Source organism: Vulpes vulpes, chromosome 11 (genome assembly GCF_048418805.1).
Source record: "Vulpes vulpes isolate BD-2025 chromosome 11, VulVul3, whole genome shotgun sequence".
In the NCBI taxonomy this organism is placed as follows: Eukaryota; Metazoa; Chordata; class Mammalia; order Carnivora; family Canidae; genus Vulpes; species Vulpes vulpes.
The window spans coordinates 92,232,243-92,258,425 of NC_132790.1; the positions used below are offsets into that span (position 1 = coordinate 92,232,243).

The 26,183-nt window shown below is 36.0% G+C and overlaps 1 protein-coding gene across 3 annotated transcripts in view; it reads right to left on the reverse strand.

Moving 5' to 3' along the window:
- Positions 1-4,914: 4,914 nt before the first annotated feature.
- The window catches only part of LOC112932787 (phospholipid scramblase 1-like), a 29,420-nt gene continuing 8,151 nt past the window's right edge, over positions 4,915-26,183 (reverse strand). The window contains exons 4-9 of one of the 3 annotated variants that reach the window (XM_072727082.1): positions 22,185-22,534; positions 20,368-20,410; positions 17,310-17,530; positions 15,690-15,851; positions 9,600-9,761; positions 4,915-5,899 (exon numbers count right to left, since the gene is read on the reverse strand). In XM_072727082.1, coding sequence (XP_072583183.1) covers positions 5,861-5,899; positions 9,600-9,761; positions 15,690-15,851; positions 17,310-17,530; positions 20,368-20,410; positions 22,185-22,534 — 977 coding nt within the window. In that variant the 3' untranslated portion in view covers positions 4,915-5,860. The remainder of the gene's footprint in view (positions 5,900-9,599; positions 9,762-15,689; positions 15,852-17,309; positions 17,531-20,367; positions 20,411-22,184; positions 22,535-26,183) is intronic. The other 2 variants (XM_072727081.1, XM_072727083.1) reach the window with 2 other exon arrangements.

Consider the following 26,183-nt stretch of genomic DNA (forward strand, 5'->3'; position numbering starts at 1 on the left):
CTGGCTTTAGCGATGAAAAGAAGCTGTAAGTCAAGGAACATAGGTGGCCTGTGAAGATGGAAAAGTCAGGGGAAAGGATTGTACTCTAGTGCCTCCAAGGAAGAATGAGACTCTTTCAATATTTTTATTTTAATCTGGTATATTAGTCTGCTTAGAGTACCATAACAAAATATCACAGACTAGAAGGCTTAAACACAGAAATTTATTCTCACAGTCAGATGAGAGCTCCATTTCTGACTTGTAGATGCCCCCTTTTGTACGTCCTCATAGGCCTTTCCTTGGTTTGTGTGCATGAAGAGAGGACTCTAACCCTATTGGAAGGGCTACACCCTTTATATTCATTTAAGCTTATTTGCTTCCTTAGAGTAATTAAATTACTTTGGTGTTAGGGGTTCATCATATGGATTCTGTGGAAACACAAATATTCAATTAATGATGCCTAGTAGGAGTCATTTAGGACATTTGACCTCCAGAACTATGGAATAGTAAATTTGTATTGTTTAAAGCCACTAAGTTTGTAGTGGTTTGTTATAGCAGCATTAGTAAACTGGTAGAGATTTTGGGATCTGGGAGTCGGGTGCTACCAATACCTAAAAATGTAGAAGTAGGGATGCCTGGGTGGCTCAGCGGTTAAGCATCTGCCTTCAGCCCAGGGTGTGATCCTGGAGTCCCAGGATCGAGTTCCGGGATCGAGTCCCACATTGGGCTCCCTGCATGGAGCCTGCTTCTCTCTCTGCCTATGTCTCTGCTTCTCTCTCTTTCTCTGTGTCTCTCATGAATAAATAAATAAAATCTTTTAAAAAAAATGTAGAAGTAGTTTTGGGATTTGGGAATAGGTAGAAACTGGAAGAATTTTAAGGAGCATGATAGAAAAAGCTATGATTGCCTTAAGTAAACTGTTCACAGAAATATGGATATAAGTGACTCTGCTGTCAGTACCCAGAAGGAAGTGAGGAACGTGGTAGGGAAAATATGTGCTGTTTTAGAGAACATCTACGTCATCATGAATAGACTGATGGTAGAAATATGGATTTAAGGTGAGGGCCAGATGAAAATGAAGAACATTGGAAACTAGAGGAAAAAGGTATTTGTTAGATAATATCAGAAGCTTAGCTGAACTGTATCCTCTAGTAATTTTATAGTCACTACCTTATTCTTTTTAAATTAATAGGTATCTTATAGGCAGCTGCTTTGGGACAGCGTAATACAGTGTTACTGATATAGTAATATAGGGGTACCTCAAACTTTTACCACCGATTTTAGCAGCCATTAATGTTTTCTTGCTGGAATCAAATTATGATGATAATTGGCAAATAGTGATTTTTCTAATTCCATCATTTCTTGTACATTTTTTTTTTTTAGTTGGCTTCTACTGCAAACAGTAACCTTCCTTCCTTCTTTCTCTTCCCTTCTTTTTTTTTTTTTTGGAGCATAATAGTTCTTGGGGAGCGTTGAATCATATTTAAAAAGTGCCTTATTATTCTAGCTACTGGGGTCATATTATTGTTTTCATTGTCAGATTAATTAATTATCAAAGGGAATCAAGATAGACACGCTAACTGAGCTTGACTTACTAGGATGACATTCCTTATTCTGTTTCTAACTAGAATCATTAGGTTTGTCTACTTGAGTACTTTTGACTGAAAGATGTTATCAACTCAGGGCACCTGTGTGACTCAGTTGGTTGAGCATCTGCCTTCAGCTCAGGTCATGGTCCCAGGGTCCTGGGATGGAGCCCTACGTTGGGCTCCCTACTTGTGGGGAGCCTGCTTCTCCTTCTCCTCCCTGCCTGTGCTCTCTCTCAAATAAATAAAATCTTTAAAAAATTTATCAATACTCCTCCCTGACACCCCATCACGCAATAACTCCCCTCCCATAAATACACCCAGACACAGCTCTGAGATTTCTAGCCAGTCCTGGGTTCTCTGTGAGTGCTTGCTGCATGATGACATGATTAAAGAGATAAATTGGCCAAGTCCCCACAGTTTATGAATTCAGACTACATGGAATTGGGGTATGGGGTATGGCCTCAGGAGACTTACAGTATTTGCTGAAAATTGACAATTAAACTGAACATCAGAGAACATTCTGTCCCCCATTCCCCACTCCCAGGCTAACAATCACCAAGTGAAAAGAACAGTGAATTACAGCTGGTAATGCTGCAAGTGACAGATTCTGAGGAGCAGACATTTAGTAAAACCCTCTAGCAAACTAACTCACATCTTGAATACCGGAAGACTTTGAAGCTGGAGGTGTCCTGAGAGTAAGCATAACAACAAACTGCAAACTTAGCCCAGTTTGTGACCAGATAAACACAAGTACTGGATAACTGGCATACCACAACCCAATGTGAGCTCACTGAGCATTACAAAATTTCCATCACTGTGAGCTCTCCCATACAACATAGATCCTGTGATGCTGCATCTTACTGCATCTGGCCAGGTGGTACTCAGTTGCATTTGGTCCCCCCATCTCTGATGATGATCGTGTCAATCACTTGATTTTGGTAGGGGCTGCTAGGCTTTGCTGTAAAATTACTCTTCCCCTGTTAAAATTAAAAATATTTTGTGGGCTAGTGACTTGAAACTATAGGTCTTTTAGTTCTCATCAAACTTTTAATTTACACATGTATGTCTAAGTATATCTGCAGGAATGTGTGGTATCCTATTTTACTAAGTAATAATGCCTTGCTATTAATATTTTGATGCTCAAATTGTCTTTAATTTTGTTGGTAGGAGTCCTTTCAAGGTGGTTCTTTTATCTTTTAGACATGCCCCATCAAGCACCTCCTTGCTTTTTCTAGAAGTTGTTTGAGGTTTGTCTTGTTCTTTTCCCTGACACAACTCTAGGATCAACCATTTCTTAAAGAGCCCAGTTCAAGTGGAGAGTGTATTTAGAAGCCAAATTTAGAACTTGGCCGACAGAATGAAAACCTGAGATGTGACACTTTTCCTTTGTTCTCTTCCGGGTAAAAGACAGGCAACGAGAACCCCTGTTCTGAATGAGTGCATGACACTATATCTCCATAGGTCACAGTATTCTGAGGGAAAGAGTCGCTGAAGTGGTATAGTCTCCACTCTAAGGCAGGCATAGGGAAACAGGACAAGGCCACAAATACCCTTAGAAGATTTACCTTTTTTGTCCCATATCCTTTGTTCCTTTAAAAATGCTTGTGTTTGGGATACCTGGGTGGCTCAGCTGGTTGAGTGTTTGACTTCCGCTCAGGTCATGATCTCAAGCTCCTAGGATCAAGCCCCACATTGGGCTCCCTGCTTAGTGGGAAGCCTGCTTCTCCTTCTCCCTCTGCCTGCTGATCCCTCTGCTTATGCTCTGTGTCAAATAAATGAGTGAAATATTTTTTAAAAATGCTGTAATTAAAGAATACTGGGAATATAGAAGACTGGGAATATCATAGAAGTTAGGCCACAGAATTCATTCTACTACAGTCTAACAATGCTTGCCATAGTGCAGGCATACAATAATTGTTTTATGAATAATCATGTTATTTCCATAAATTTTGTCTGCTGTGTGGTAAATCCAAACACCTAGAGACTACAGTCCATTTTGATTGCAAATATATTTTCTTATACTTTTATAGTATTCTCTTGACCTCATCTGATTTCTGCTTCTGAAATTCCTGTTGTGTATCAATTAAAATCGGTATATTTGTTACTAGGAATCACCTTTTCTGTCCTTTCAGTTTATCTGACTTCCTGGACTTTCTAAAAATCTCTTTTACTTTATCACGTTATCCTTCTACTTTATGCAACCTAGTGTCTCCGTCATACTTTAAAATGTGGTCGTCAAATTTTTCAACATTAAAATTTTGTCTCACAAGAATGTTCATTTTTCTCTCCTGCCTTTTCCAGAAATAAACCTGCAGCATTCCCTCAAATCTCCTCGAAGTTATAAATTTGTGTACAAATGTCAGGACATTTGTTGTAATAACTAGCAATTTTCTCATTTAAATTTCTAACTTTTCACATGTGATGATTTTTCTATTAATGTTTCATGGTAACATATTTTTCTAGTATTTGCACTTAAATGGGTTCTACAGATAGCGTGTGAGTTTCTGCTCAACTCTTCCTTGCACTTTCTTGGAGAAGGGAAGGACTGTTTAGATCGTGTGTCGTTTTACTTTGCTTGACCAGAGATCCCTCATTCTATGCGGAGAACTGGGAGGAGTGGGAGAGAAGAGGGAAAATGAAAGTAAGATGTAGCTGTCCCAGGAATAATGCCAGTACCTCTAGCGTCATTTGGGGTTGGTTGTGTTATCTGATAGCTAGTAGGGAAGCCCTCCCTTTCTTGACCTGGCATAAGTAAAGCCACTAGGAAACAGCCATGCAAGTACCTTCGCTTGACCTGGCATGCTGTCTGTGCCAACCGTAAACTGCACATGAGTGTTTTGGTTACCCTGAATTATTAGAATCTGGCATGGGGGAGTTGTTTAGGCTAATGAGTTAAACTGTGGGTTAGACGTCTCTTGCTCGATCCAGTCTTTTCTATAAAACAGAGTATGAAAATGCCTTTAAGTTTCTGACAGGTAGAAATCTTATTTTACACCACTGGTATGGATTTAATAAAGATCATTATATGCTTTTGCTCCTTTGAAAGGTGATCCAAAAGGGAAAAGATGGTGAATGTGTAAGGTTCAGGATACCATCTAAATGGATTATGCACAGCTTGTTTAAAAATAAAAATAAAATATGCAACGAAATATATCAATATTTAAATCAGTTATTTGATTGTTGGTATAAATAATCTAACAGACCATTACTGAAGTTTCTACTCAGGTGAACATATATTCTATTTAATACCTGAATGATCTCATAACTATTATGCTCTGTGAATGAAAATGAATACAGGATATATAATGTGTTAATAATTACTTCAAAAATTATAAAAATGTTCTAGTTTTTTTAAAAAGATTTTATTTATTTATTCATGACACACACACACAGAGAGAGAGAGAGAGAGAGAGAGAGAGAGAGATTGAGAGGCACAGACACAGGCAGAGGGAGAAGCAGGCTCCATGCAGGGAGCCTGACATGGGACTCGATCCCGTTCTCCAGGATCACACCCCGGGCTGAAGGTGGTGCTAAACCGCTGAGCCACCTGGGCTGCCCAATGTTCCAGTTTTATAGTGAGTCTTTAAATATGTTCTTCTCAAGGATATATCTTTTTCCTTGGAAATCACTGAAATGTCAGTAATTTATTGTCTTGTTAATATGAAAATCTTTTTATAGTAGAAGATTAACTTAGAAATTAAATATACTGTAATTTGTTGAAAACACAAATATACATTTTATGTTCCTTGATAATATGAATATTATTATTTTAACATAATTTTAAAGGAAACTGAAATTATATTGATTTATAACTTATGTGAATATACAGTATTTGCAAAATAACATTAGTTGTTATACCCGTGAAGTAAATTGGAACTATATTTAATAAAATGTAACCTTTTATATTAAAATTACTTTAATAAGGCTTTAATTTTCTACAAAAAATGAAAATAAAAGAGATCATAATTCAAAACAATTTACCATGAGCGGTTTCATGATTAAATGTAAAAATTCCCATGTCCTTTCTCCAAAATGCACAAAGAAAAAGAACATGTATGAAATAAAAGAAAATGCATAAAAACATTTATCAGTAAGTGATACAGAAAATCAATTCATAATTTGAAAAGTCATGTCATATAACAAGAGCTTCAGGCATCACAGTATAATTCACATGTGCTATAACTCATTTCAATAAAGGAAAAAAGTGAGCTTTTCTTTTACATAGTCCCAATCAATATACAGACTTCATGCATTCTGAGGAGACTTTCATTAATCCACTGCCACATTCCTTTTTATTCGTTATTTCCACTCTTTTCAAAAAACATGAAGTCCTAGATAAAAACAGAAGTACAGAAATGTGTTTTCAGCAACAGGTATCATAAGTGTTAAGGGGTCTGATGAAACAATAATATAACTGCTAAGGAAAAAAAAGACAAAATAAGTAGATCTGGGAAAAGTTGGCAGCTTTCCAATTTAATAGCAAGTAAATCCTGTAATTTTATTCACTTACTGATTACCTTCATGAATTTAATTATCTGGTGATTTCTCTAAATATCACTTTTTGTAATTTTTCCACTCAAAATGTTTCTTTTTGTTTTTCCTTAACTTTTTGTACTCTTTCTCTAGTAATACAGCTTCTTTGAGACTGGAATTCAAAGTACAACTTTCAGATTTTTTTTTTCAGGAGAATGACAGCGTCTTATAGGTAGCATCCATCTTAGATTATTTTTGGCCAGTTTTTTTATTATTTAAATTCAATTAGCCAACATAAAGTACATACTTAGTTTAAGATGTAATGTTCAATGATTTACCAATTGCATACAACACCCAGTGCTCATTACATCACGTGCCCTCCTTAAGGCCCATCACCCAGTTACTCCATCTCCCCCACCCACCTCCCCTCCTTGAATCCTCAGTTTGTTTCCTATAGTTAAGAGTCTCTTATGGTCTTTCTCCCTCTCTAATGACTTCCCATTCAGTTTTCCCTCCCTTACCTATTATACTCTGTACTATTTCTTATATTCCACAAATGAGTGAAACCATATCATAATTGTCTTTCTCTGACTTATTTCACTCAGCATAATACTCTCCAGTTCTATTCACATCAATGTAAAGGGTAAGTATTTGTATTTTCTGATGGCTGAGTAATATTCCATTGTATACATACACCACATCTTCTTTATCCATTCAACTGTTGATGGCTATCTGGGCTCTTCCCACAGTTTGGCTATTCTGGACATTGCTGCTATAAACATTGGGGTGCGGGTGCCTCTTCGGTTCACTACATTTGTATCTTTGGGGTAAATACCTAGTAGTACAATTGCTGGATCATAGGGTAGTACCATTTTTACCTTCTTGAGGAACCTCCAGACTGTTTTCCAGAGTGGCTACGCTAGCTTGTGTTCCCATCAACAGTGTAAGAGGGTTCCCCTTTCCCCACATCCTTGACAACATTTTTTATTTTCTGTTTTGTTATTTTTATCCATTCACACTGGTGTAAAGTGGTATCTCATTATGGTTTTGGTTTGTATTTCCCGGATAGCAAGCAATGTGGAGCATTTTTCCATGTGTCTGTTGGCCACTTGGATGTCTTCTTTGGAGAAAAGTCTGTTAATGTCTTCTGCTCATTTCTTTTTTTTTTTTTTTTCTTCTGCCCATTTCTTGATTGGATTATTTATTTTTTGGGTGTTCAGTTTATTAAGTTCTTTATAGATCCTGGATTCTAGCCATTTTTCTGATATGTCATTTGCAAATATCTTCTCCTATTCTGTAGGTTGCCTTTTAGTTTTATTGATTGATTGTTTTACTGTGCAGAAGCCTTTTATCTTGATGAAGTTCCAATAGTTCATTTTTGCTTTTGTTTCTCTTGCCTTTGGAGATATGTCCAGCAAGAAGTTGCTGCACCTAGGGTGGAAGAGGTTGCTATCTGTGTTCTCTTCTAGGGTTTTGATGGATTTCTGTCTCACATTTAGGTCTTTCATGTATTTTATCTTTGTATATCATGCAAGAAGATGGTCCAGTTTCATTCTACATGTGGCTAGTTTTTCCAGCACCATTTATTGAAGAGACTGTCTTTTTTTCATTGGATAGTCTTTCCTGTTTTTTGGCTCAGTTTTATGATTTCTGTCTCAAACTTGTCCACTGTGTTCCCAACTTGCTTCACTATATCAGTGCCTAACCAGACCCTCTTCCCTATGACTTTCATCAAATCTTATGGATTTTCTCTCACTTCTATCATTTTCCTTTATTTGTTCACAAAGAAATAATTTAATTCTTATCATCATTCCCTTGCAGTTGCATTAGTGTAATTTTACCTCTCATCAATCCATTTCTCATATAGTCACCAGGATTTATCTTTCTGAGATTTGGATTTATTAGTATTTTATTTATACCTAGTTTAAAGCCAACCAATTAAACAATTTTCAGTATCTTCCCAACATCTACAAGAAGTTGTCCAATCTTTAAAAGTCCTTTAGAAGAGGCCCAATCTACCCCAAGTAATTTCCTAATAACCCTACCACAACTCTCAATCCCATTTCTCATATATCCAACCATCCCAGACTATCTTCTCTTCCATTTATATGCCTTTGCTTATAGTGTGTGGTACCTCTGGTCAAACAGTCTCCTAAGGTTAAGTTTAATTTTAGTTTTCACGTGAAATAAACAGTGAAAACACAGTTTTTAAACAGAACTGTGGTTATATTAAAAACTTTATATAGAAAATATTGAGCCTAAACCAAATTAGACAGAATAACAAAATAAAATCCCAATGACCACTCATTGAGCTTTAATAATTATTAACATGGCTAATCTTGGTTCATTAACTACTTAACCCCCTCGATTCCCCTGCCCTCACCCTCATTATTGAAAAGTAAATCTATGATATTATACCATTTTATTCTGAAACACTTCAGTGTGTGCCCCTAAAAATTTGGACTCTTTTGCTTTTATATAAGCCCAGTATTACTAACATTTTTAAAAAGTAATAATTATTAATATCATCAATAGCCAATGTTCAATTTTTTTTGAATTCCTTCTAAATGTCTTTTTATATTTCTGCAATTAGTATCTAAATATGGTCTACAAACTGCAATAAGTTGATGTATCTCTTTTTTTTCCATTATTTTTATCTTAAAAAGATTTCCTGACATTTATTTGTTGAAGTAACTGGATCTTTTTTCTGTGTATTCTCTCATTTTGGAACTGCATCACCATGTCAGTGTTTAAGATTTTCATCCAGTGGTTCCAAACCTTGCTTGCACATTGGAATCACCTGACAGCTTGCAGGCTTGGTCCCAACTGCAGAGATTTTGATTTACTTTCTGGATGTAGTCCTGACATAAGGAGTTTGAAAGGTATCCAGGTATTTCTATTGCAGCTAGGGTTGAAAACTATTACTCTGTCCCACGAGTCATTGGCTTTGGCTGCATATGGAGTTACCTGGGGAGCTATCCAAACTTCTAATTCTGACCTTCTAATTTAGTTAAATTGGGGTACAGCCTGATACTTGGGTTTTTTTAAAGTTTCCTAGCTGATTTAATGTGAAGATAAGTTCGGAACCACTGTTCTATTACATGTAATTCCTCTCAAATGGCAATTCTACCTAATGGCTTAATTGGTTGTTTATTTACTCTTATTGGAATTTACACTCCTGTGTTAGATGATTTAATACTGAATCAGGATGAAAATCTAGTTTTACTGAGTCTAATCCATGTAAGCCCAAATTCAAACTCTTTTCCAAAGCACTGATTTCAACTTTGAAATAAAAACCCCAAAGACCAGGACTCCTCCGTAACATATGAGGTCCTTTTGTTACCATAAGAAACTGCATAGACTTCCCAGAGAAATTAGTCACATGTGAACCCAGAATACCAGGAGAAAATGAAATTTCGGAGCTAGAATTAAATGCAGCCCCTTGGAATAAAACCTATAAATTTAACAAGGTCATTTAAAAATGTACAATTTACTAAATCATTTCAGAATGACACTACATAAAGCCTCTAAACCCAAGATTAGCAAGAATAGACTCACGATGAGGAAACATGCACCGAGCATCACAGCTTTCATTTTCACATCAAGATCTAAAGGGAACTGGATGCCAAAGTTATCAGTATCTGTAAATGCCTCTCTCACCAAACCAGTCCACTGCTTGGAAATCTTGCCAACCACATTTTCTTCATCAAGAGATTTAATCTAAAATGAAAAAAAAATACGTTTTTAAAGAATTCTAGAAAACTAGTAACACACTAAAAGTTGAAATAAAATGAAATACCCTATCAAAATTACATGGAATACTTAACTATAAACACATAATATCACTCATTAAATGTATATAGATTCCTGTATCTACTTTTAGATGCATGAAAAAATATATCTGTTTCTTTGTTACAGTGAACTTACATGAAAGTAGTTTTGCCTAAAAATTTAACATTTTCTAGTCTACATTAAGATAGTAACAAATGACCTAAAATAAACTTTAAGTAGGAAAAGATACAAATCTGTTTCTTTGGTGAAATCTCTAGAAGCCATGAGGAAGATACTAAACTAATACCCCATTCTATAAGAGATGCACAGAGGGTTTATATAAGCTAAGTGTTTAAATATGATGGGAGGGTTTATTACTACCATCAGTAGGAAAATATGAAATGTGAAGAGCCTGGAAAAGAAGACTGGCAGTATTGAGTACAAGAAAATAGCTAATAAGCAACTTGATGGGGTGCCCCAGGTCAAGGGTTGGGGTAACACTAGACAGTAGGGTGGATGGACAGTCAACAACAAAGAAGCATGTATGATAAAAAGAGCTCCAAAGTAAATTTTTTCTGATTTTACAGTTCTGCTTGAGGAAAGCCCAGAGCCATCTTAAAATGTTGAACAGACGGTGACTGGACAAATGCACCTCACCAAGTAGGCATGTGTGGGGATGAATGCAGCCCACACTTACCCTGGTACATGCATGTAGAGTTATGTATGTTAAACCAGGAAGAGATGAATCCTTTTCAAATGTGCACAAGGTACCACAAGTCCTAGCAACAACTACTTAAGCCCTAGCTCAGGTTGAGGAGAGCAAAATAAATGTGAATTAACTGGGGGCATCTGGGTGGCTCAGTCAGTTAAGCATCTGCTTTTGGCCCAGGTCATGATCCCCGCGTCCTAGAAACGAGCCCCATGTCAGGCTCCCTGCTCAGCAGGGGGTCTGCTTCTCTCTCTCCCTCTGCTGCCCCCCGCCCCGCTTGTGCGCTCTCACGCTCTCCCTCTGTCAAATAAATAAATAAAATATTTTTTTAAAAATGTGGGGAAACGGAAAACAGTTGACTCATTTTCTTTTGGTGTGGGTGGATGGGTTGTTTAAAAATCTGAAATTAACTTCTAATATAACTATGATAGCAAAGATTACGGTTCAGCAAATATTCATGCACTACCCTCCCCAATCAATTGTAGGTCTTGTATATGCCCCTGTTCATTGATAGGTAGGGTTGGCCATGTGACTTGATTGACCAATGGAATGTTAAGAGATGTGACATGAGTAGAGGCCTAAAACATGGCTAAGTGCTTTGGTCTAGTTGTTGCTCTCCAGTGATCAGACTAGAAATGCATGATCCAGATAGCTGTATTTGCTACCATTCCAGAATGAACATACCTGGAGTAGACCTGAGACCAACTTACAGCTCAAATCAGAGCCATCTAGTGAAGCTTGGATATATTCCCTGAGACACAACTGACTTGCATATCTATTCACATGAGAATAAATCCCTGTAGTTTTAATCCACTGAGCTTTAGGGGTTGTTATGCAATACTATTGTGGCTAAATAGACTACTACAAATCCCTCTTGGATACCTGTATTTTTTGTTTGTTTTTAAAGATTTATTTATTTGAGAGAGAGAGCATGAGCAGGAGGGGCAGAAGGAGAAGGAGAGAAAATCTCAAGAAGATTCTATGCTGAGCATGGACACAAGGCTGGATCCCAGGACCTTGAGATCATGGCCTGAGCTGAAACAAGAGTTGGAAGCTTAACTGACTGCACCACCTAGGTGCTCTGCATACCTGTGTTTTATATATTAATAGCTGTCATCAGCATTTGAAGCTAATAATAAAAACCTTATATTTAAAAATTTAGTCATTTTTAATTTCTACAGTTTTTTAAATGAAATATACAACAGATAATTTAGCCACCACAATCCTACCACTAGATTTAACAAATACTGGTATTTCTCCTTTTTATTCCTATATAAGAAATAAAAAATTTACCAAAATTTATGGGAGAAGTAGAACATATAGTTTGTCTTAAAAAGGCTCAGAAATGTGAATAATGATTTACAACTGAAAAGTAAATAGGATTAAATCATTTTTAGCCTTAATATTCACAGGAAAGGAAAATCTGATAACAGCAAAAAATGATAAAGAAGATTACTAAGTGGCTGTTTGGCTCTGACTAGCTATAGAATACACCATTAAGTTGCCATAATTGAATCATAAGGCACTGTTGTAAAACAGATTATTCTATCAGTGAAATAGGAGAATCTAGAAATATATCCCATTATTTGTGGGAATTTAATGTATGGTATTTCAGTTCAGCAAGGAATGACTAATTTATCCAATAAATTGTGATGTTATAGCCATCTAGTCATCTGAAAGAAAAAAATGTTTGATCCTATCTTGTGCAAATAAAATTCCTGGTTAGTTAAAGATTGAAGTATAAAAAGATTGAAAAAGGAGTAAATACAATATAACGGGGTAACTTCATCATAATCAGGACAGGTGAACCAGAAGATATTAAAATAGATATATGTGACTATATGTAACAAATAAAAATGTATACATATGCATACATATATTTATACACACACACACACACACACACACACACATAAATATATAAGGTCCGCAAAGAAAGAGCAGATTTGTGGAAACTATTTGCAGATCAGAGGACGCATGCAGGGTCAATATCTCCAACATACAAATTACATTTATAAATTGACAAGAAAAAAATAACCCAATAAAAATACAGGCAATGAATAGACAATTCAAAGAGAGCAAACACAGGTAGCTAGTAAACTCAGAGTAAAATGTTCATAATTCCTAATGGTTAGGGAATTACATAGTAGACAGAACCTTCCCCCCCACCACCCACTTGCTGATTTTAGATTTCCTTTTTAGTTTGAAGTTTGCAGTTTAAGTTGTATCTGGGAGTCATTTCTTCTTACTCAGGACTCCTTGTCCTTTTTTAATCTGAGAATCCATGGCATCAAGTCTGCATGATTCTTATCCATTTATCTCTTTGAATATTATCTCAGCACATTCTCTGCATTCGTTTCCCCCCTACCCCCCACCCCTGTAACTGCTCTTTGGCATATGCAAGAGTATTTTATTCTAGCTTTCACATCCCTTTACACTTTTTTGGTCCCCTCAAATTTATCTTTTCCCCTTTCACATTTATTTTTCTCAAATAGATCATCCAATTCATCAATTCCCTCCTCACCTACATCTAATTTTCAGCTCAACCTTCCAATGAGGTTTCATCAATGAGCGTTCCTTATTTCTGGAATTTCTATTTGGTTTGTTTTCAGATTCTCCTGTCCTTTCTTTAATAGTCTTATTCTTCTCTTATGACCTTCTTTGTTTCTTCTTTAGCCTCTTTAATGTTTATTTAAATATTTCTTATATGACTGATTGCAGACTGTTCTGTTTTATGCAGTTTGTTGGTGGTGGATTAATTCCTAGAACATTTTGTCATTTTTGATCGGTTCATGTGAAGATCAGCTTATTCTATAGGAACAGAAAAGGTTTGGTGATCAATTTTTGGTGATATTCTAGTGTGCTTTTGCATTCGATTCTGTCATCTGTATCACCACTCAGAACCAATTTTTATGTTATGAGGTTTTGATCCATAACAGTGGTATGAATTTAGACTTTGGACTCATAAAGGGGACTATAATGCGTTAAGACCTTCATGTTTAAAAAAAAAAAGACCTTCATGTTTTTTCCTCCTACCAAAAATTCTGGAAGGAGACAGATTTCCTTATCATCTCCACACTTGTCTTTCTTCTACTACCCTTGGGATAATCTGACGACTTCAACTACGATCTTTATGCTGAAAACATCCCAAACTTTTTCTCTACATACTAAAATTCCAACATAACTCAAATATAAATTAAGAGGTTCTCACAAATCAATTGTTTCTTCTCCAAGATTGTTAACTTGGCTAACTGGCTAATGACATCATTATTCATTCAGTTTTTTTTTTTCTTTTTTCTTTTTTCTTTTTCTTTTTTTTTTTTTTGAGAGAGAGAGGGATTGAAAGAGTAGGGACAGAGAGGGCAGAGAGAAAGGGAGAGAATCTTAAGTGGGCTCCATCTGAAGTGTGGAACCCCCATTATGGGGCTTGATCTCACAACCCTGATATCAGGATCTGATCTGAAATCAAGAGTTAGACACTTTAACTGAGTTACTCAGGTGCCCCTCACTGAGTTTCTTAAACATCAGTTATTAGAACAGTATGACATCAGAATCATCTCCAAATTTTCTTTCATGCTCAACTGACATCAAAGCCATGAATAAATTCCACTTGGCATGCTTATCAAATGTCTCTTATTTCTTCCTTTAGAATGGCTCCTGCTGTTTTAGGCCATTATCTCTTTTCTACTAAGTTTCCATACCATTAACACTATGATGGAGTCCATGTCCATAGTGGTTCCTTGTACTGATAATTCCTGCTTTCAAACTTTCCATTATAGCCTACAGAAAATGATTCAAGGGACTACTTTCTTAGTTCCCTCAAAGAGTTTGTTACCTAGTTAGACCATTCTGGATGCACAGGAGAAGAGTTAACTCATTAACATATAACAGATGCTTTTAAGGTATTCACTGAGAAAGGTTGCTGGGAGATTTCTAAATTCCTTAGCATTAAATATAAAAGTTTTGCAATCCAGCTTGACTTGTTACACCAGTACTTAATTTCTGCAAATAAAGTATATGTCAGCAAAAGTTCTATTAATATTCCCTGAGAGAACAATTACCCCTCAGTCCTTTGGGTCTTTCCTGGAATGATGACCTCTCTATAGAGAACTTATTATTATACAAAAACCTATAAAGTCTTTACACATGCAGAGTATACATCACCTCAATTCCCCCTTACGCTATGTATATGCCTTTGTAAGAGTCTTTATAAGTTTCTATTTTATCTATCTTCGTAGAATTGCCTACCTTTCTCCTTCGACTCTGAAGTCACTGAGGGGAGGAAGGATTCATTTTTATATAACCAGGTCTAACAAAGGAATTGAAAATCATATGATTAGAGAAGTCAGGCAGATAGTATAAAATAATGGAGCTGGACAATGGAAACTGTAGGAAGTAAGGGACAGCGGCAGACTTCAAACATCTTATCATAAGGGGGCAGCCCTGCTTAGTTTTAGATTTTTGCCCCTGTTGTGGAAATGTTGGTCCATCTTAACAAATTTTATGATTTTCCATGAGATTAAGTTATAAAATCTCCCTATTTTTACACATTTACAACTCAATAATTTGGGCTACAAGGCTAGGCCATCTATGGGAAAACTGCTATAATGAAATTCCTTCATGTAGTAAATACACAGATATAGTATGGTTTCCAGTCAATAAATTTAACACAAGGATAAAGAGAAGCATAGTTGGGAAGTACATCTTACAGTATCTTTCTTAAAACTCCCTTTGCATAAGTGAGCTTTTTGCAGGAATTCAAAAATGTCATAACTTCTGAAGAGGATCTAGAGCACTGGCAACCTGTACTTCGGACTAAGGAAGAATTCATATGCTTTAGCAATCAGACTTAGATGATGAGGTTCACATTTTATTTTAAATGGATAATATATGGAGTGTCCACACAGAAACCACCATGTTCAAATGTTGGATGTTTTGCTTATTATTCGACTACAATGCTCTGCTTTTCCTTTTTTAAAAAGTATAATCAACCCTGATGCTTAATCAGAGCATTAACCACCTCCCTGACCAAAGTTAAATATATAAGCACACTGTCTTCCTCTTGAAATATCAGGACACACAAATGTATTCTATTTGTAACATCCTACCAAATTATATTATTCTTGTATGAGGAAAGCAAGACCTGTAAACATTATCACATCTCTTACCTCAAAATCAACATCTGCACAACAGCTGCATACAAGACACGGACCAGTAATTTTTAGCACATCCTCTCTCCTCTCATTTTGAATTGTAAACTTTGGCAGGCATGGATGCCAGGTCTGATTAACATAACCTACAGGTACACCAGGAGGAGCATGGATTTCTATCTACAAAGACAAAAGAATATATATAAATCATAATAATTATAATGTCTAGTAATAACTCATTTATTGAATACTTTCTAAGTGTCAGACACTATTTTAAGCACCACTTAATTCATAACATATCCCTACAAGTTTGGTACAATTATGCCTACTTATAGAGAAAGTAACTGAGGAGCAGAGATGTTAATTAACTTACAGCAGATTCCTAACTACAAAGTAGAAAAGATGAGGTATAAACTTGGGCAGGCTGCATGCATAGTCTTCACTATTAAGATTTGCTCTACTGGCCTTTGTACATTTTTTAATCTCCATATTTATGAAAAATGTCTAAATTGTTAAGGAACTCTTTTCTTAAACCTTTTTAAAAATAGTGGGTTGGATGAAGGAACACAGCTCTGATCAGTGGTGCAATTTCCAAATATGAGTAGCACTGCTGCCAAAATGGAAAAAAAAAAAATGAAGTGTGGAATCTTGGCTCTGCTACTTAGCTAGGTGACCTTTAAAGAGCCTCAGTGTGCTCATCAGTAAATGACTTCCTAGGTCCATTTTTTACCATCAACTAGCATAATATATAGTTGTAGTATCATCATTATATTGTAGAGCATATTCCATCAAACTCTCAGTTTTCCCTTAGATATTCCTGGATAAATATTACTATATCTAACTTAAATGATATGAAAATAAAATAGTTCACTATGAACGATTTCAGTTATCTTTTAAAAAATACATACAGTATTAGATTTCAAATATTCATGTGCTTGTAACTGCGTCTGTCATGCTAGAACAGCCACCTCTATGGAGTGACTGAGTGACCCTGGCAGGGCTGGTCTCAGGCCAATGAAGATACAGGCAAACATCAACTTCCCTATAAACTCTCTGTGCCCCAGCATTTCCCCTGAAATATATATTCTCTCTTAGTGGGCTGCCAAGTAATATGAAACAGTCTGGTCTTTATGGAGCTAATGGTATACACATAGCTGGTATATACCTCTTACAGGAGGCCCAAATACATTAATAATTTTTAAGGATATATAAAAACACAGGCATTGAAGTTTTTTCAGATGTGGGGCCTCTCCTAGGTTCATTCTATAATAGGTTGGCCCAAATTGTAAGATGAACACATGTAGGATATTCTAGAATATTCTCTAGGTTGTCACTGCTCTGGCTTTGGCTAGGCTTTTCACATTTATTTTAGGTAAGGGATTTGACCAAGGTGCCCTACCTTCTCAGATCTCCATGAAGATCAAGAAGCCTGGTCTCAGATCTCTGATCTCAACCCCATGAGACACACTACTCATGGCCATGAGGCTAACTGCTCATTGTTTTTCACCTGCCTTTCTTCTTGGACAATTTATTCTCAAGTATAAACCAATAAGCTTATGGATCAATTTTCCTTTAAATCTCATTTGATTACATAGATTCAATAAAAGGGTAACAATTCTTGCTGAACTACTCACTGACCTCCTGAAGGCAGCAAGGGCAACAACAGCTGCCACACCTTAGTGGTCTCTCCAGAGTTATAACTTCTTGGCCCATATTATCAAGAATCCTTATGGTAAAAGGCCTAGAAGCCCCACAGCAATTTCGGGTACAGAAATCCGTATCCTCTGCTGCAAAGTAAATCCTCTGTCCAAAGCTGTTCTTAATTTCATATTTGTTATTAGTTTCAAAACCTGTTATGACTAAAAACATAAGAGAGGGAATCATTATGACCATTATACTAAAAGAATATCGAATCTATCCTAAGATACTATATCCTACCATTTGTAGATCATACTTTAACAAAAAGGAAAGGTGTTTAGAGATGATCTAGATAGAGGATAAAAGATAAAGGGAAAAAAGAAGGAGAAGGTATTAAGGAACAGAGAAATTAAAGTCTCTGTATAAGACAGGGAAAAGAAAACTCCTATCTTCTTAATTCCATAGTCTCATGTCAGAAAGACAGACTGCTTCTGAGGGATGGTACAGTGCTGTAGATGGTCTTGGCTTGCTTTGTGCATGCAGAAAATATCCACTTGCTTGGTATAGTTTTCTAATATTCAATTATATAAGGGAATATAGGATGGTTGCTATGTTTATACTCTATGAAATATTCTGTTGAATAAATTGGCTTGAGTTTTTTTATATATAATATTCATGGCTTATGTTTTTGCACTGTGTGACGGTAAGTAATGACAGGGCTTACTCTTAAAGCACACTTGTGCATTAAGAAAGGGAGGGGGTTAAAATGGAGGGTGAATTAGAGCATCACATTGGGCCCAGAGCACCCTGGTTTAAGATTTGCTCTACTGGCCTTTTTGCACATTTTTAAATCTCCATATTTATGAAAAATGTCTAAATTGTTAAGGAACTCTTTTCTTAAACCTTTTTAAAAATAGTGGGTTGGATGAAGGAACACAGCTCTGATCAGTGGTGCAATTTCCAAATATGAGTAGCAATGCTGCCAAAATGGAAAAAAAAATGGTTTAGCTTAGCGGTAGTTGTTCAGAAGTGGGTGATGGGTATTAGACAATGGGAAGAGGTGCTTGGCAACCAAGGCTGCAACTCAATAGGATATCTAGACCACTGGCATCCTACGTAAATTCTGTACTCTGGAGGAGGCTAATCTTTTCACAAGGGGACAGAGGTATGCTAAATGCTGATGTCCATGTGATATCTTACCAATGGGCTCCTATACTGAATCACACATTGCAAACCTCTCCTTGCTTAGAGCCAGGGGAACATTAACAGTCCTACTAGTCTACAGTCCTCATTAACGTGGGTCATGAGATGCCAGAAAGCCACCAATATATAATGAATGATAGAGAGATATGTATGGAGACAAAAAATACTCTCTAATATCTGTGTGGATAGACTTAGTCAGATATAGATGTCCTTCATAAATTCTATGATCATGGCCTCTCTTAAGTATATTAGCTCTGGCTGGCTTCAGCCAGCCTTTGGATTTTTAAAAGAACCACCCTTGACCTCAACATCTGCCAGTCAAGTGTCGTGTAAGAAAAAAATTAAACTGATTCGTAACATGGAATCTGTTATCTAAATGTTTCATTAACTAGCTTAATCTCAAATTCTTCAGCTAGTTTATCTGTAAAATGAGATGAATGGGTTTACACAATCTCTAAGTTACCTTCTAGTTACAAAATGAGAATGAAATAAGACTTCTATGGTCATCATTACTGTCTATAAAGTTTTGAATTGGGAAGTGTGTAAGTGCTTGTCATACACTCAGATGGTAAAAATAAATGGAATAATCTCCATCTCTTTATACTATCATGTTTACAATATATACTTTCATTGAGGTGAAGAGAAAAGAAGAAAATTGAAGACATCACTATTAGAAAACTGAAGAATAACTACAAATTTTGAACTTACTTTACCTTTCATGAGATGTATAAAACTTACACATTTAATAACTATAAATGGAGTGCTGTATGATGTACAGTGTCTGGTTTGGTTTGATTTTATGACATCAAAAATAAATTTCTTAAAACATTAAAAAATTCAAAGTACTAATTATCAAGCAACAAAGAACGCCTTTCCAGGGAAAACTTAGTATTAACAAACTAAAAACACGCACATTATAAATATCTAACAATGTACATTATAAGCAATTTATTACTTTTTCCTTTTTTTTCATTATAAGCAATTTAAATAAAACAGGCAAAACTAAATCTATTATTCTGCTCTTACTATTCATAGTTATAATTTCTACCATTGGAAACGAACTTTGCAGAGAGATGAAGGACTTAACAGATATATTATAAACTCTAGCTGAGCGTTCATTAGTCTTTATATCTAGAAGAAAGACACCATGGTTCATGAATCCATCTAGGTTCTCTTTCCCTTGGTAAGAGTCTTGAAGCATCTGGTGGCTTCTTAAGTTTACCTTGCACCTCAGGAGTGCTGTACCCAAGGAAATATTTATTTGCCATTCACATGAGCAGGAGTGCTCTTTTAAGAAGCCAGGCCTCCAAGCCTACTGATCAGCATCCTCCAACAATGCATTAGCCCTGCACCCAAGGTGATAATCCACAGCCCACAGAACAAAGGTCTTACAAGGTTCATATGAACTCCTGATAAAAATTATTGGCAAGAATACATTTTCCAAAACATACCCATCAAAACTGAAGGACTTTCCTGGCTTTAGAAATGTACCAAGGTAACTGAACTAGTGCATATGGTTCTGTGTCAGCATCAAGATCATGCCAGGCTGGAGAAAACAGCTGAAATGATTTCTAGAGAGAAGTGGGAGCAAAAGTAACTTTTGATGGGCTTCCTTCTAAGTTGGCATGAGGATGGATGCTCAGAATAATGGTGTTTTACAAGTTGACTTCTAATTTCCAGAAATGTGCCACTGATAATTGCCATCATTTCATTATCATGAAGAAAGACATTTGTAAATAATCAGATTTAACTGTTCCACATCAGTGAAAGTGTTATATTTGTGATTGCTGATATGCTTTTATCTGTAAGAACATCTTCTCTTTCTAGAAATATGGTCAATAAAATGAATACATACCTTCCAGAAGCTCAATTTGCTGATGAATCAGTATCTGATCTATCTATTATAGTAAAAAAAAGACAATATTTTCATTCTTTTTACACCAACAAAATTAATATTTGTGTTTTCTATTTTAAGGAACATATATAATAGTCAATATTTATCAATATTTAATATCATGTCTTACTTCTAAACTTTTATACCTAAAGGTATAAAATTAAAGTTAATAGATCTTTAATTAAAAACAATCTACTGGGGTACCTGGGTGGCTCAATTGGTTAAGTGGCTGGTTTTGGCTCAGGTCATGATCTCAGGGTCCTGGGATCAGCCAGGAGTTGGGCTCCTGACTCAGTGGGGAGTCTGCTTCTCCCTTTTCCTCCACCCATCCCTGCCGTTTTTGCGTGAATGCACATGCATGCATGCTCTCTGTTTCTCAAATAAAATCTTTAAAAAAGAAAAAGAAAAACAACCTATTGAATGTGTTCACTCTTAATGTGGGCAAATTCAGGTCAAATAAAATTGACTTACACTGTAATCCCTCTAAAAATTAAAAAAAAAAGTTCCTTCTTGAAAAGACTTAAGAAATATTAAGACTCCTTATCCATTTAAAGAGCTTCTTTCCAAATTTAAAAAACAAATTTGAAGTGTGCTTGATATCATCTTTTGGAGCAGGTAATAACTTCCCCTATATATTTTGTAAGGCCTTGATTTTTAAAAAGAATCTGTTTAAGGTATTTCTTGGATTGTATGAACTACTAATAGATCTTACAACACCCAAGTGCATTGGGGGAAATTAAATTAGTACAGAGAGTAAAAGAGAGCCAATTCATTTACTTAAAACTGATTAGTTATTGCAGGAATAGTTGTTTATAGATTAGACACAAATAATTTCATATTCCCAGTTTTCATACCAGATTTCCAACACTAAGCAAATACTAACCTTCACATTGCTAGGATATGGACAAGGATAAAAAAAGGATTTTTTTTCCCTCACTGGTGGTGTTAATAAAATTGGTTCTTCCAAAGGACAAAGCATCATAAAATATAGTTTTATTAATTATAATAAAAAGTGAATCATGTTATACAGAAAATATTAACTCTCAGTTTTTGGTACCACTTATTGATATCAACACTAAATTTTTTAAAAAGATTTTTTTTTGTTTATTTATGAGAGAGAGAGTGCACAAGCTGGAGGGAGGGGCAGAGAAAGGAGAAGCAGACTCTGCTGAGCAGGGAGTTTGACTCTGGGTTCAATCCCAGGAACCTGGGATAATGACCTGAGCAGAAGGCAGACACTTAACCAACTGAGCCACCCAGACACCTTGACACTCAGCACTAAATTTAGTTTAATGTTTCTATTTACCTCTCAGGAAGTTATTCGGTGTTGAGATTAAAGAACGAGATCTAGAACCAAGTTTCCAGAATTAAGAAGCCATTCCTTAATGTTCTGACCCTGAGTCAATTATATAATCTCTCTGGACCTCAGTTTCCTCTTCTGTAAAATGATGATAATTATAGCACTTATGTATCATAGAGCTTCTAAAGGATTAGATAAGTTAATGCGTGTGTTATACTTAGGAACAAACTGGAAAATAGTGCTTAAAGTTTGCTATTGACCATTGCCACAGAGTATATTCAAAATCATAGAAAACACAATTTCATGAGACATTTATATTTTGCTTTGAAAGTAAACTTGACCTAGAAGATGTAGTAATTTGTTAGTGTAAAATGTTTTACCATTTCAGACTATTCTGAATTAGTCATTTGTTAATTTCATTAAGCAAATGATATGCACAATTTTATTTTTTATGAGTGTTTCACTTATTTAGAATTACCTGACTTAAATATTCCAATCCAGGTGGACAGTCTAATGGAGGTGGTGGTGCTGGCATCCATGGTACCCCTGCAGGTCCACCTGGCTGATTATACACTGGCTGGTGTTGGACAGGAAAGCCTACTGGGCCAGCACCTAAATAATCAGCTGGTGGAATTGAGTAGCCAGCCTGAGGGCCAGGATAGCCAGGCTGGGGGCCGAGATAGCCAGCCTGAGGGCCGGGATAGCCAGCCTGAGGGCCAGGATAGCCAGGCTGGGGGCCGGGATAGCCAACCTGAGGGCCAGGATAGCCAACCTGAGGGCCAGGATAGCCAACCTGAGGGCCAGGGTAGCCCATATGTCCTGGAGGCCCTGAAATATAAACAAGTAAAATAATTTGTAACTGCACAGAAAATTTGAAACATGAATTCTTTTGGGATTACTCCTAAAACTCTACAAACTAAAATTTCAACTCAGAAATCCCGTTTTTATGAAGCTTAAAGGTTGTGTTTTTATCTTTCAGCGATTTTTCAATGAAATATTTGTGGTTTCATATCCACTCCTATACGGCTCGGGGCTGGGAGTAGGATTGGCCCAAGCCTTATCCACCACTCAAAACTCAGTTGAAAATAGTCTTGAAAACTAGGAAAGTGACAGGAAATCAACAATGATCGAGAGTCACCTACATAAAGATTCTGGAATGCCCTAAGAGAAAAGAGAGATGGCACGGAGTAAAAGGCCCAAAAAGGCTTGGAATCAGCATTTCTGAAACCAAAGTATTGTATAAAAATATGATAATTCTGGAACTGTAGGAAACAGTATCTCCTTTATGTATAGAACTAGGGGTGGTTTTGCCCCCTCAAAGAATATGTGGCAAATTTTGGGTATATTTTTGGTTGTTTCAGCTGGAATGGAGGGTGATACTGGCATCTGGTAAACAGAGGCCAGTGATGCTGCTAAATACTTCCTGAAATGCTAGAATAGTACCCTGAAAAATAAAAAGAGCTATTCATCCCCAAATATTATAGTGCTGCCGTTGAGAAACCTTGGCATAAAGGTAAAAGCATGTCGTTACTTCCAATATTGTCCAGATGCTTATCTGGGTGAACAATCAGCCTGAAATTTTCAGGCATGGTACATTCCTATCCTAAAACCTCCTACATGAAAAAATCATCCAGTATGATGATTACAAATTTAAATTTTATAATTTACAGCACTCTGAAAAATATAATTTGAGAACTAAGGAAGATAAAAAGTTACAATAGGCAATCTTCTCTTAAGTATTTAAGAAGCACAGGAGAGGAAGAAATTTAATAAGCGTATATTCTGTATTCCATGTGAATTTGTGATTGCAATGAAACTTCATAAGCTTCAATGAGTAGTCCACAGAGTAGCAATCCCACAGGAACGGAATATAATTTCAAAGGAATGTGTTCCATAATATTTTAACAGGAAAGGCTATATAAAATTTAATACTTAGATTATGTAATTTATAAGTACTTAAAAAATCACTGAGGCAAAATACTTTTTTTATAAAAACTATATTTAAAAGATGTTAGTATGAGATTTAGTCTCTTCCAAATATTTTAATAGCTAAAAGATTAAAAAAGATTTTAAATCTTAAAGAGATTAAAAAGATTTAGAAGAGACCATTAAAAAGATTTAGAAGAGACTAAATCTCATACTAACATATTTTAAATATAGTTTTTATAATTCATTCCTTCTTACAATAAATATTTACCAACATTCTACAATGTGACTGGCTCTGTTCTAGAATCAGAGGACACAGCTATCAATAAGGCAACCTGTCCTCAGGAAGCTTACAGGCAACTTTTGGGAAAGGGAAAATAAATTCTTTGATTTAAAAGATTTCAGATTGAACTCATAGAGAAAATGCATGGTGGAGAGGGAAAGGTATCAATTCGTTACATTAGATAGAAAAAAAATTTCTGTTGAGATCTAAAATATGAGAACAGAAAAGCTCTGTGTAAAGATCCGGCAAGAAATGTTCAGGAGGAAGGAAAACCAAATGCAAAACTCTTCTACTTAGGAATGAATTTGGCATGTTTGAGAAAAAGAAAAACCTCATAAGGGAGAGAGGAAGAGTAGAAACTGTGGTCAGTGAAGAAACAGCAGCTCATCGAGGAACTTCATAAGGAGTTTAGATTTTATTCCAAGTGTGATGGATAGGCCTTTGAGGATTTTAAGCAGACAAGTGAGCTCCATAATCTGATTTATATCTTACAAAGTTTATAGGAGTGCTGAGCACTGGGATTTAAAATGAGAAATGCAGATGGAATCCCTGCCCTCATTGCCTTGTGGGGAAGATAACTTTATACTTTATCCTTTTACTCCAGGGAGCCACAACACCATTATGACCAATTTATTAACTATGGTTGAAGACAAGCTCTTTGAAAGAAGGGCCCAGATTTTTATGACTATAAATGCCAAAGGAAGGTGTTGGGATGGGGAGAGAGAAAAGGAAGAGTTAGGACAGCTTCCCTGAGGACCTCCTTTCAGCTGAGATGTAAAGGATGCGGAGGAGTTGAGTAGACCAGGGGGCACAAGGAAAATGTTTCAGAGAGAAGCCCTGGGTTAGTAATAGGGTGTCTACTAATCTTTAGAAAGGCACATGGACTTGAATAGCGGAGACTCAGGCTTAAGAGACAGTTAAAGAGAATGCACGGGAGCCTTCAGGTCTAGTGAACCAAAATAAGCATTTTGGTCTTTATCCTAAAAGCAAGGAAAAGCCAATGATGTACACATTGAATGCTATCTGTAATATGAACAGGTAAGCATTTTTAAAGATCACTGGGTACAATGCAAAGATCAGACCACAAGCAAATCAATGGGGATATATGAGTTAATAGGTTACGTTATTAGCATTATTTCAATCTTCTCAAGACTCCTAGAGAGTGGATAGTTGATTATTTCCCAAGTTAATGGATTAAGCATACAGAACTACCTGAAATTTGTAAAAATACAAATATTTTTATTTGTATAAAGTCCAATCGATTTAATGCATTATTAGTAGAATAGTCAACAAATATTTGTCACTTATTATTTGTAAATCATTGTACTAGGCATTTTACATATGTTTTCATTTAATCTCCAAACAAAACTGAATTGGAAAATATTATCCCCATTTTATAGATAAGAACAGAGGCTTGGAGGTACAGCAACTTATTTGAACCATCGGACAACTATCAAGTACAGAAGCCATAACCCAAAGCCTGATACAGCCTCTCTATGCTTTTTCCCACCTGAATAATGGGGATAATTGATAGTATTTGCCTCATAAGCTTGAGAATTAAATGAGTTATCACACATGATGCACAGTAAAGTCTCATTTTTAAACTATCACTACATCATTATCATATTAAGACCTGTACTATATATGTGGCCTTGGACTTGAGAAATAAAATTAAGCTATTTTTCTCATAAGCTTCCAAGTCTGATTATAACTGAATTTAATTATGTATCACCTACTTTTAATTAGCTGTGAGGTGGATTAAATCATTCTCCAAGTGCCTTGGATGAATATTGCAGCTTGCTAATGATTTTTCAAACAATCATCATATAAGAATTCAGAGCAGTAGTTCTTAGCTCTGGTGGTTGCACATTAGAATTACCTGGGGAATTAAAAATATTACTAATCCCTGGGTCCTACTACCTGAGCTTTTTAAATTTTTCTGGGATGATGCCCTGGTACAGTGTTTTTAAGAACATCCACATAATATTTCAGTGCAGGCCCCCTTGAGAACTATAACCTTAGAGATTTTCTAGTTCACATCCTTATAACTAACTGCAAACATCTGAATGAGATCCAGGCCCTACTGGGAAATTTCTGTCTAGACAATTCAATTCTCAAGCAGATTTATTTGCTCAGAGCAGAAAACAAAATGGATATGCCCTGCTGCCCAAACCGGATTCCTTTTGGTCCTAACTAAATCTTCAGAATGGTCTCTCAAGGTGGGAGTAGTTGGACTACCTGCAAATCTGGGTGCACCATGAACTTTGC